The sequence below is a fragment of the Sander vitreus genome, chromosome 17 (assembly GCF_031162955.1).
Source record: "Sander vitreus isolate 19-12246 chromosome 17, sanVit1, whole genome shotgun sequence".
Lineage (NCBI taxonomy): Eukaryota > Metazoa > Chordata > Actinopteri > Perciformes > Percidae > Sander > Sander vitreus.
Genome location: NC_135871.1, coordinates 7815096 through 7827945, shown reverse-complemented (window position 1 = coordinate 7827945; position 12850 = coordinate 7815096). Strand labels below are relative to the sequence as shown.

Below are 12850 nucleotides of genomic sequence, written 5' to 3'. Positions count from 1 at the left end.
TACTCTTCCTAATCCTGTGACAGACTTGTCTCTTTCCCAGTCATAGCTGTCCCCTACCCCTGCTCTTCATCGCCTTCCACTGTCTGGAGACAAACAGTTGGAAATGACAAAGACACCAAGACACAAAATTACTGGAAGGAGATTTATTTCTTTATCAAAGCAGTTAAAGCAGCATTTTTTTAAACACACGGAGCAGTTTCAGTTGGTACAGAAACAAGGCTTTTCACTAATTCTCCGTCAAAATTCCTGCAGCACAAGAACATTATGCAAAATAGGATCAAGAGGAGGAAAAGAGTGGCAAAAATCACATTTTATTCTTATCGATTTCTTTTCTCAACAGGGCACTGAGATTCAAACTGTATCCACAGAGTTAAGACATCTACAGTATGGTACGCCTCGAGAGCATCCATCACAAAACGGCTGAATAGGAGACATGCTGTTGCTGGTCATACACTAGCATAATGCCTAAACACCTAACGGCATCCAGAACACTAACACATAAAGAAACATGTCAGGAGGGTTTGCAAGCACGGTCCAATTAGAAATGATCACTGATATCAAGGAACAAATGCCAAAACTGTAGATTAGTAATGCAACTTAGAGAAAGGCTACAGTACACTTAAATGGACTGTCAAAATTAGTTATCCATTTACAAATGATTAACTTACTGTATAATTACACATCCACTTCAGGTCTATGTTGATTCTGATGGTGTGTCGACTGATTTAATGAGTCTTAGAAATAACTGAGCTTTCTTTTTTCCACAAATGAAACATTCAGTGTTTTAATAATGCAGCAAATTCTGTGTTGGGGTGAAGTAAAAACCTGCCCCAGTTCCAAATAAACTTCCTTTGCTGCACAGTCAATAACGCAACACTTAACCCACAACGGAGCATCACTACATAACTGCTGACCTCATTCCACTCATCCAGCAAAGGTACGAGCCTGTATACTTGAACAAAGAATTAAGACAACCTACAGGATGCCAAAAGGTACTGCATATCATCTAAAAATATCATGCCGTCCATATAACACTGGGATTATACGATTTTGTACAGTTTAAAGTTCACAAAACTCACTGTCCAGAAACAGTCAGCAGGCCAGTTATACTCTGATTTGGACTGTGTCTATAATCAGGTGAGCTATTACCAAAAGCTTGTGCATGCACAAATCAGCCAGTAGGGCTCAAGCTCCAGGCTTTGGCAAAAACCGGCTTATAATTGTAAGGGTACATGCAAAATAAGCGCAGGGCTCGAGACTATTAAATTCATCATATATTTTGGCAGACTTGGAAGATGCCACTTTATATCCCTTTAAAGAAGCTTCTTAATCTAATCATAATGTCTAGTGTTTAAAGAAATTCTTCCAACATTTTGGGAAATATGCTTATTTGCTTTTCTTTCTGAGAGTGACATGACAAGATGGAGACCACTCTCATGTTCTGTGCATTAAGTATGAAGCTGTGGCTAGGAGGCAATTAGCCTAGCTTAGCATAAAGACTGGAAGCAGCGCAACCGCTTCAAACTACAAGACCAGGGGCCACATGGCCGACAGAGGAAGCCAAGCTAGCATGTTTGCTAGCAAGCTAATCTGCTGTTCCATTGTCTGTCGGAACTATTACTACCACTGCTAAGCAAATTAATTTAATGTAATCAATTACTCATTACATGTTACTAGAGATGCACCGATAGACCGGCCGGTGACCGGAATTGGCCGGTTTTCACGTGCTCGGCCATGACCGGCGACCGGCAGGTCAGTCTGACATATGCCGATTTCATGCCGGTCAATGCTACAATTAACTGACAACATAAGTTATACGTGTTACAGTTGTCAAGGACGCACGCACACGCGGACGCGACAGCACGGTCTCTTTTTCCCTTTCTCTCAATTTTTCCGCCGTGTGTCGTGCTCGCCGTGTGAAGTGCGTGTCGGCGCTATTCTCACACATGTAGGGAACCTCGTGAATTAACCTGCAACATGTCAGCTGTTTGGAAATTCTTCAGCGTGTGTGCAGAAGATAACAAGTTTGCAATATGCAACACCTGCAAGGAAAAAGTAGAGCGTGGAGGGACGACACCAAAAACCAAAATCACTTTTTTTTAGTTGGATATTGGATGTGAAAAGAAGGAAATGGTTCTAACGTTGCACTTTAGATGTGTGTGAATTTCCCACACCAGGAGTCATTTATATAGTTCTATTTTATAGTGATTCATTATCTGTTCAAAAAAGGTTCTATGTTCTGTGCAAAATGTTCTATTAAAGAAAAGATAGAAAATAAATATTTGTGTGTGCTGTAAAGAGGTTAGAAAAAATGAAATCGGTATCAGCTGGCCTAACTCAAAGAAAATCGGAATCAGCCTAGAAAATTGTAATCGGTGCATCTCAAAATGTTACTAATTGAAAAAGTATTTACATTGGGCTACTTTATTAATAACTCAACAGAAAAACAAATTAGTGACATTACTCGTTACTAAGCCAAGGTAAAGGTTAAAGGTGCCTTCAAACGACTCAAAACTGACCGTTAGCAGCTAGCTTAATGTTAGCCCCGGTGTCTGCCCGCAGGACTGGTGATTCCTGAATGTGAATTTGGCTAACATTAGCAAGCCAGCTAAGTGTTCTCACAACATGGTACTAAGACAACTTTAGAATATAGCACATTTCTTCTTTTTTGGTTGAGGCTAACTTCCTCACCACCACCCCTCCCTATACCAAGCTAACGTACTGGTCTGTCAACTGAACATAGAGAGACCAAACTGAGAGGAACCCTCCATCATCAATCTACCGCAGGACAGCGAACAAGCCCATGCCTTTATTGTTAAATTGTTATTACAATGCTACAATGTAGCTACGATCACAATGTAGACCCTAATTTATTGTGTATTTGTTAATGCTATATCATACGTTTTTATTAAAAATGTATAATGGTGACACTATGCTGCTGTAAAATGATTATTTAAAAGTTTGTTGTCATTTTATTTAAATAAGAAAGTTTTTTTGGCCAGTCTTTTACTGGGCACCCCTCATATTTAAGACACCAGAACAGGAATACAGAAGTCACAAGGTAACTTAGGCTACTGAAGGCACTCTTAATTGTAGTTTTACACAATATAAGGTTTCACACTACGTGTAACCCAGCTAGTAAGAACTCTCTGTAAATGCATCCGTCTTTCATGTGATCAGCGCCTTGCACTCCCTCGAGTGTCTCCTGAAATGGCCTGGCTCTCTTCAAAGTTTAGTATCCACCTACAACACCACCTCTAAAGCTCACACATAAAGACAAGACAATGTATCTGATTTTAAATCTGTACACAAAATGTATAATTTGTGGTTTTAGAGCACCTATGTGTAACAATACTTTTGCCATCCATCCAGGACTTCTGTGCAGCATTTCTGGAAATTCAGTTGTTCGCCTAATAGAGCATGCAACTTCACCTGAAATTAATTTGAAAGGGGGCATTTTTAACATTACTGTGTGTGCATGGATTAAACACAGAAAATACAACATGATAATAGTGAGCTTTAGCGGGTCCTGGTAAGTGGATTTTTGAACTGGAACAGTGATTGTTTTTGGACAGAGCCAGGCTTGCTGCTTTCTTTATGCTAAGCTACGCTAATCGCCTCTCAGGTTTGTACTTAATGCACATCAGAGTGGCATCAGTCTTCTTGTATATTCTTGTAAAAATAGCCAATAGGCATATTTCCCCAAATGTCTAACTGTTACTTTAAGGCCCCCCTCTTACCTGAAATAGATACTTTATACATAATCACAATATGATTGTATAAATGATAGTATTTTCACTTGCAGAAGGAACATTGACTTTATGTTATACTGGGAAAAAAGAGACATACACGCACACATTTAAAGTTCCTTAGAAATGGTTATGCAAATGGTAGAAAAGCTTTGGCATATTTTGCCTACAAGTTGTGCCTGCACACTTGGAAAGAAGAGTAGAACGAAGCAGTATGAAGCTCCACACAGCTCTTTCTTTAGTTTATATGTCGAGTTCGCAGTCCCACATAAAACTGTGGTGAGTTGAATTACCTACACTGTATGCTATTTACATGGTTTTCATTCTATTATGCCTTAGGGTTTTAAGGTGAACCTTTGCTACATGTTCCCAGGTGTTCAGACTGAGATTAATGGTATCACCATAAATGTACCAATATCACTAGGACAGTCTTAGACTAGCTCATCTATACAGTTTGAAGTACCAACAGGGCACAGCTACACATTTAAGTACAGCCCTGAAACAAGCTCTACAGGGAGATGATCTTTATATTAACCAAGCACTTAAAGAGATGATGATGTCTAGTCAAGTAAACACAGCTTTCTAACAGATTCTTAAAAATGTGATTGTTGGTGATTGCCATTTACAGTATTACCCAGAACAGTTTCTGAATGCTTTCTGAGTCAGAGCATGGTGCAGGGCTAAAATACTACATCTTGGTAACCATTAAGGACACGGTGACAAGCAAAAGCCTTTCATTCTGATTGCTGTACTGATTTCCCATAAATTGCAGTACCTTATCATCCTAAAAAAAAAGCTCAGAGAAAGAATAGTAGTCTAACACTTAAATAGGAAAATCAAACTAACATTCTGACCTATAATGCATCCATGGCTACAGCGTGAATAACGATTACGGATTATCATTAACAGGTACCACTTTCTTGGGGGACTGAAAACGAAAATGTGTCTCGCAAAGGTGTTGCAACAGGAGGAAGGTGCTCCAGGAGAAACTATTGTTCTAAATTAGGGCACATGTTATGAAAGAGGCTGGGTGGGAGAGTGAACTGAAGACACAGGCAATAACTTAAACTGAGTGCTTGCGTGTGCTGAATAATTCAGTCGTCCCCATCAGATTTTGAACAGGAAGGCTGAGAGGGGAGGCGTCTCCACCGAAACCAACAACCTCCCAAAAAACGCGGACTGCTATTGCTCGGGATGTCATCATGCTCGTGGAGCTTTCTGCTCATGAACAACACCTCCTAGTAAGTGATACCTTATATAGTCATGCTATACTGTAACATTGCATAGAAGTTAGAGCTTTCTCTAGGGCAGATGGGTACAGTAGGCGGGGACTCTCTGGAAATCTGCTTCATTCATGCCCTACCGGAAGAATGCTACAGAGGGAAAAAAGGAGGGGAAATGGTGTGAGCCATTTTGGGTCCTGCTCTGCGTCAGTCTGTGCGTTTCCTCCACTCTTGGCTACAACAGAGGGGAGAAGTGAGGGTGTATTTATTGGCATGGCACAAACACTGCAGCGGCCAGAGAGACCTGCGATCGTCACTGTCAGGCGATGTGGCGCTAGCAGCTGCCAGGGGAGGAGCAGACTGAGCCGCACATGCTCCGTTTGGAGGAGGACTCAGGCTCTGGCTCCGGCTCAGGATCGGGTTCTGGCTCTGGTGCATCATCGTCGGTGGCCACGCCTTCAGCCTCTCCGTCCCCGGCCTCTCCGTCCCCGTCTCCACTGGCATCATCGCCACCGGCCTCCTCTGACTGACCCTCCTCCGGACGCCTTTTCAACCTGGGATAGATAAAGAAACACACACAGAAACACATTTATAATCATGCAACCTGCATATACAGTGGGGAGAACAAGTATTTGATACACTGCCGATTTTGCAGGTTTTCCTACTTACAAAGCATGTAGAGGTCTGTAATTTTTATCTTAGGTGCACTTAAGGACTCTACTTGTGAGAGAAGGACTCTAAAACAAAAATCCAGAAAATCACATTGTATGATTTTTAAATAATTAATTTGCATTTTATTGCATGACATAAGTATTTGATCACCTACCAACCAGTAAGAATTCCGGCTCTCACAGACCTGTTAGTTTTTCTTTAAGAAGCCCTTCTGTTCTCCACTCATTACCTGTATAAAGGACACCTGTCCACACACTCAATCAAACAGACTCCAACCTCTCCACAATGGCCAAGACCAGAGAGCTGTGTAAGGACATCAGGGATAACATTTTAGACCTGCACAAGGCTGGGATGGGCAACAGAACAATAGGCAAGCAGCTTGGTGAGAAGGCAACAACTGTTGGCGCAATTATTAGAAAATGGAAGAAGTTCAAGATGATGGTTAATCTCCCTCGGTCTGGGGCTCCATGCAAGATCTCTCCTCGTGGGGCATCAATGATCATGAGGAAGGTGAGGGATCAGCCCAGAACTACACGGCAGGACCTGGTCAATGACCTGAAGAGAGCTGGTACCACAGTCTCAAGGAAAACCATTAGTAACACACTACGCTGTCATGGATTAAAATCCTGCAGCGCACGCAAGGTCCCCCTGCTCAAGCCAGCGCATGCCCAGGCCCGTCTGAAGTTTGCCAATGACCATCTGGATGATCCAGAGGAGGAATGGGAGAAGGTCATGTGGTCTGATGAGACCAAAAAAAGAGCTTTTTGGTCTAAATTCCACTCACCGTGTTTGGAGGAAGAAGAAGGATGAGTACAACCCCAAGAACACCATCCCAACCATGAAGCATGGAGGTGGAAACATCATTCTTTGGGGATGCTTTTCTGCAAAGGTGACAGGACGACTGCACCGTATTGAGGGGAGGATGGATGGGGCCATGTATCGCGAGATCTTGGCCAACAACCTCCTTCCCTCAGTAAGAGCATTGAAGATGGGTCGTGGCTGGGTCTTCCAGCATGACAACGATCCGAAACACACAGCCAGGGCAACTAAGGAGTGGCTCCGTAAGAAGCATCTCAAGGTCCTGGAGTGGCCTAGCCAGTCTCCAGACCTGAACCCAATAGAAAATCTTTGGAGGGAGCTGAAAGTCCATATTGCCCAGCGACAGCCCCGAAACCTGAAGGATCTGGAGAAGGTCTGTATGGAGGAGTGGGCCAAAATCCCTGCTGCAGTGTATGCAAACCTGGTCAAGAACTACAGGAAACGTATGATCTCTGTAACTGCAAACAAAGGTTTCTGTACCAAATATTAAGTTCTGCTTTTCTGATATATCAAATACTTATGTCATGCAATAAAATGCTAATTAATTACTTAAAAATCATACAATGTGATTTTCTGGATTTTGTTTAAGATTCCGTCACTCACATTTGAAGAAAAAAAATTAGAGACTTCTACATGCTTTGTAAGTGGGAAAACCTGCAAAATTGGCAGTGTATCAAATACTTGTTCTCCCCACTGTATACACCATATGGAAACATCTTATGGTACGTGTCCACTGGCAAGTTTCATTTACACGTTTTCCATTCATTGTCTCTGTGAGCAGCCGGGCAATGCATTCTGGTAGTGTTGTGGCAACTTTCGAGCAGCGGGGAGTCGAGTTGCCCACTCCACATTGGCAAAACGTTGAGGTCCTGGCTTCTTTATGCGAATCAGGGGCATCCAGCTTGACTTGCTGCCTCTTGAAAATTCACAAAAATCTTTTAAAACTGACCACTGTCGATCTTAAATGAAGACTTAAGATTCTTCTGAACTGCACAGCCTATTTCTCACTTAAAATGTTTTAAGAAACACATTTCGGTGAACTATTACCGAAACTAACTATATACTATAACTATATTTTAAAATAAGAGAAAGTTTCCAAACAACCGCCATGTTGGTCTGTTTTGAAATCCGGGAGCAGACAGCCCTACGAGTGAAGCGTTCGTCATATCATGCGCAGCAATTGGGTTGTAAGAGGGTGCAGCCTGTTTTCTTTTCTTGTCAGTGGTCATTGAAGAGAAACTGATAACTTCTAGTGGCAAGCTCACCAAGCACCCAATGCTTGGAAGTGGGGTGATCCCTGCCGTCAAAAACGCCATATAGACACGTACCATTAATCTAATTCTTATTTAAACCCCTTCTGGAAGAACAGGCTTCCTTGTGAGCACATTTGGTCCTCAGAAAAGTAGAAAAATTAAACACACATGCAGAACAGCTAGTAGTTGAATGTAATGAGAGTCCTTGAGTCTATTATATAGTACTCGTCTCTGCTGTGCATAATTCTAGATCTTATGCCCTCCATTATAAATAGAAGTAGATTGCCATTAATTAGAGCAAAAGGATATAATAAGACATTTGCCAAACAGAAGGATTTCAGTGACACAGCAGTGGCAGGACCCGGTCAATAATAGATGAGGCAATAATTCAGAGCAGTGCTCAACCAATATTCCTCCCTTTACATTGCTAAGAGGAAACATAGTCAATGATATATGAACCGTATAGTGTATAGTTATGATATACTGTGTGTATTTTACTGACATATACAAAATATTAGATGCATAATATTTAGCCGCAGCAGGGTTGGCTCTTAAAAACAATTTTGCACAGCAGTGATGCTTCAGGGTACTTTGAGTGTTAGCTCCACATTCACTCATGCTTAAGTTCCAGTCATGGTTTAAATGCAGGTGGCAGTAAGGGAGATATTTACTTCAAACTCTTCACTACAATAAAACTAATTATGTGTGAACCTTTCGAGTGAATTTTGTTTTTAAAAAGGAAAACTACGGTTTCTTTTCATAGACCTGACCATTTTTTTCTAGCAGGTATGATAACATTTTACTTCCAAAAGTAATTGCTGAGGTTTGGGAACACAGCGACGAAGTCAACAAAGTTTGATAGGACAAGAAACAATGATTGGGCAGATGATCCCACAGGCTGTAATCAAACCCCCAGGTTAGCCAAATTTATTTGGAAGAGAAAAAAATGGTAATATTAACGGTAATATTATTACCTACACTGTTTGATGCCAACATCTACTTTTTATTTCCTGGTTCAAGTCATTCTAAGCAAGTTTTGAGTTTGTACAGTAGTGTGCTAAAACAAAATAAAGTAAACTTTAAAAAGTCATTTCAAATCCTTGATGCTTGAGTACCCCTGTTGTACACTATTCATCAACAAGCAATACAGAAAGGAAATAGAAGAGCTTCTTACAGCTGTAAAAAAATAATTGCAGATGTGATAGATGGTAGGGAACCAGCTCCAGGAACATCTCAGAAAAAAAAGATTGCAGTATTTGAAAAAAGTTTGCTGTCTTTTTGTGAAGTTAGTTGGCCACAGTTTGATTTCCATTGTATGGTCTGCGTATTATGCCGTTTCCTATTAGTATTAAAAAGTATCATATGTTGAATACTTGTATACTAACTGCAACAAAAAAAGTGTACTATAATGATTAGTATATACTGTATATAAACAGTGTTGCAAAAAATGGGTATGCGCTATATGCGGCACAGACCCATGCCAAAGTGATGGTAAAAAATAATTAAAAAAAATAAAAATTAAAAATTATTTTTTGGGGTATTTTCTATGTAGCTGCTGTTGTGCGTTTCTAAATCATTTCTGTATTTCCTCAATGTTATATAACATTTTAGAGGACTAGCAGGCTAGAGTAGGCGCCCTATCACATAAGATTCCATCATAGAATTTTGACATAGAAGAGGAAGGGGTGGGCCGCCGTGAGCGCTGAGCGAGCAGGTACGAGTAGTGAGTTGTCGTCTATGGAAAAAGATGGATAAAGCAAAAAAGCTGTCGGGGGCTAAAAATAAAAAAAGAAAGAGGGAAAAGGAGATGGCATGTCAAGGGATGTGACAGTAGTTAAATAAGTGGATGGTGAAAGGCAACAGGTAGGATTTAAAGTGTGACGTCTGTGCTTGGAGGCTTGCAAATATTCATCTTAACAGACTAGCTAGCGTTTGCTAACACTAGCAGCTAAAGTGGGGTTTACGGCTAGCTTAATGCAAAGTCAATGTTGCTGATAGCTCCATTTAGATTTTGGTTAAACCCTATGGTACCAATCCCATGCATGACATATCTCAATTTTATTAAGGTAAAATAACAACTGGTAAATATAAGGTAGCATGCACAATAAATGACAAGAAGCTGGAAAACATAATGCATAACCTTATGCAATAATTCTGGTTAACCATGGAATCATTAATAGATTTTCTTTTACCATTAGCTGTTCATGTTAGCTGTGCTGTTAGACATACAGGCTATAGTTACATCTGTTGGGTGACATGGAAGCTGTAATTACAGGGTCACATCTCTCTCTCTCTCTTTAAAGGTCTGTGCAAAGTGGCTCTCCATATTTGTACTTTTTTAAATCCAAAATGTGAATGTAATTTCAACAGCAGCAAAACCTTACAGCATAATAGTTGTCTTAGCTGATGCCATCATTAGGTTGATTTAAGAATTGAATTTAGGCTGCTATATTTAACAGTGAGTTCATTTCATTCAGGTGTGAGGATGGTGGATCAGGAAAGACAGGGGAAGGCAACAGGTAGGTCTAACATTAGGTGGAAGTGTAGGGGGAGCCACTTGATACCAACAGATTCATTTCTTAATATTTCTAATATGGAAAAACTAATATGGAAAATATATTACATAATGTTTGTTTGACAATATGTCTTAGTGGAGAAGAACACAGGCAAGGAGTGAATGAGACAGACATGAGGTCAGCGATGGCATCATTGTAGAGATGAGACCAGTGATGACATCAAGTAGGAGTTCTATTAGTTAGACCACACAAATATATTATATATATATATATATATATATATATATATATATATATATATATATATATATATATATGGTAGGCCTACACTGGCTGATATACTTTAAAATAAACCTTTATTATTTAAAGCCCATACATGATGATGTCCGGCACACTTATACACTTTATACCTAATGGCATTTGAGACTTACTTCTCTGGTTTCTGGCTTTGACAGACAAATATACACAAATATTGACTTTCCTAGGCCATGGGAATGACATACCTTACAATTGAGGGTAAAAGTAGCAAAAACTAAGAAATTTATTTATATGTTTTAAAATGGAAATTTGGTGCAATTCCCGTTATAATTTACACTTTGCTTTTGGTCAAAAAGGAAGAACCTTCTTTTCATGTCGGTGCATCACTGTTGAATGATGGAACAGAAAACTCTGCTTTTAGCTCGTGTTAAAGATGGTCTGCTGCTTTTGTGTTCTCTTACTTCTCACGGTTGAAGATCATGAACTCTTGTTGCACCACGTCAAGGCACTCCTGTAGGTAGTCATTCTCCTGCAGGCAATCAACAGACACATCATGGTCATCTTCCACATCAACATCCACCTCGTTACCATCACTACGAACTGCAGATAAAACTTTACGTCAGCTTGAATCGGTCAACTGCATGACATCTGAGGGGAAAATACCTTTTTCCTCATTTCCTTTTTATCCTTCGTTGCTCGTTTTAAACAAGTCATGAATTGTTTGTGAGCCTTGCTCAAATTGGATGTTTGGCCCGAGACAAAAATAGAAGCTCATATTTCCGAAAGCACTTGAGGCCATGACAACAGCGGTGAAGGCTTCATAATTTAATAATGTTGGTAATAACAGAGTATGGGCACACACAAGCAAACGCACACACGTACAGACACTAAGTCTCATAACCCTGCTATTGTTAGAAATACACACTCCTTGCACACGCTGATCAGCGCTGATAACACATGGTGACACACACACACACACACACACACACACACACACACACACACACACACACACACAGGACTGACGTTAATAACACTGATGTCATGATGACTGACTGATGGGAACAGGCTATTTCTCATGAATACAGAGAGAATATCTCCTGTCTGTGGTAAATAATGTCTCAATCAAACATATCAAGCAGAAGAGATAAAGAGAGTCCAGTGCAGTATATTATTTTGGTCTCAGTATACACAGTGCACATCAGGACAGGCCCAGGCTTTATCATGTTTTCATTTTTTCAATAATTTCTACACAAAGCTGTAATTTACTAACATCTTTTTTTTTTTGTCCCCCTTGTTCTGTAAAAAAGAGTAAATGTTGTTAAGACTAAAGCTAACCATTGATTTAATTATCGATTAGGCTATAAAATATCAGAAGCGATGTTTAAAATCTTTGGAAACACGCTTATTTGCTGAGAGCTAGATGAGAAGATAAATACGGCTCTCGCGTCTTTATGGTAATGTAGTAGCCGGTCATCTTAGCTTAGAATAAAGACTGAAAACAGTGGGAAACAGCTAGCCTGGCTTTGTCCAAAGGTAACACAAATCCACCTACCGGCACCACTAAAGCTCACCTACAAGGTATCTTCCTATCTTTTTTTCTTAAAGATTATTTTTTGGGCATTCTATCCCTTTATTTGATAGTATTAGCGGAGAGATGTGGGGAAAGAGAGCAGGGAAATGACATGCAGCAAAAGGTCCAGCCAGTCAGAAATTGAACCGTGGACTCATGTGGTACGCACCCTAACCACTCGGCTATCGGGTCGCCCCAATGAGTATCTTGCTATTTTTTTTACCCGAAGTTTTAAAATAACATTTTACAATGAATCAACAAGTCATTGAAGGCAACCAGTGGAGACTCCAGAAACTTACTGCTCCCAGCCAAGACATTTCAAAATCCTTTTGTTTTAGTATAATAATTTTGGCTTTAATAATAACGGTAATATTTGTATTTTCCCCCTGTTCAGGATAGATGATGTTTGGAGCAAATTATACAGTATGACAGTAAAGGAGAGACTATTGCCTTTTGGGAATATTTATGATCTCATAAGATGCAACTAATTAGCGCACTTACATGCTTTCACAATAAGTCTCTCTTTATATTCCCTAGCACAATTAGTTATTCATTTTGTCTGCTGAGCTGAGATAATTCACAACAGCTGAGGAAAGAAAAGATGCTGGGGTTTGGCTCACTTTCAATCTAAAAATACGCAGCTTTGACGGCAACTGACAGACCGGAGACCGAGGTAAACCTGAGCAGCATTGTTATCCAAGACCGGCCCTGCCTCTTCAGTTGTACAGTATCTATCTATGAGTAACAGCCCTATGTGGCAGGTTATAATTTGCTCAGACACATGTGC

General features: G+C 40.2%; 1 protein-coding gene across 1 annotated transcript in view; it reads right to left on the bottom strand.

The window, feature by feature from the left end:
* Positions 1 to 466: 466 nt before the first annotated feature.
* Positions 467 to 12850, bottom strand: part of stk32c (serine/threonine kinase 32C) — a 95283-nt gene continuing 82899 nt past the window's right edge. The window contains exons 11-12 of the mRNA XM_078272740.1: positions 10952 to 11019; positions 467 to 5526 (exon numbers count right to left, since the gene is read on the bottom strand). Coding sequence (XP_078128866.1) covers positions 5307 to 5526; positions 10952 to 11019 — 288 coding nt within the window. The 3' untranslated portion in view covers positions 467 to 5306. The remainder of the gene's footprint in view (positions 5527 to 10951; positions 11020 to 12850) is intronic.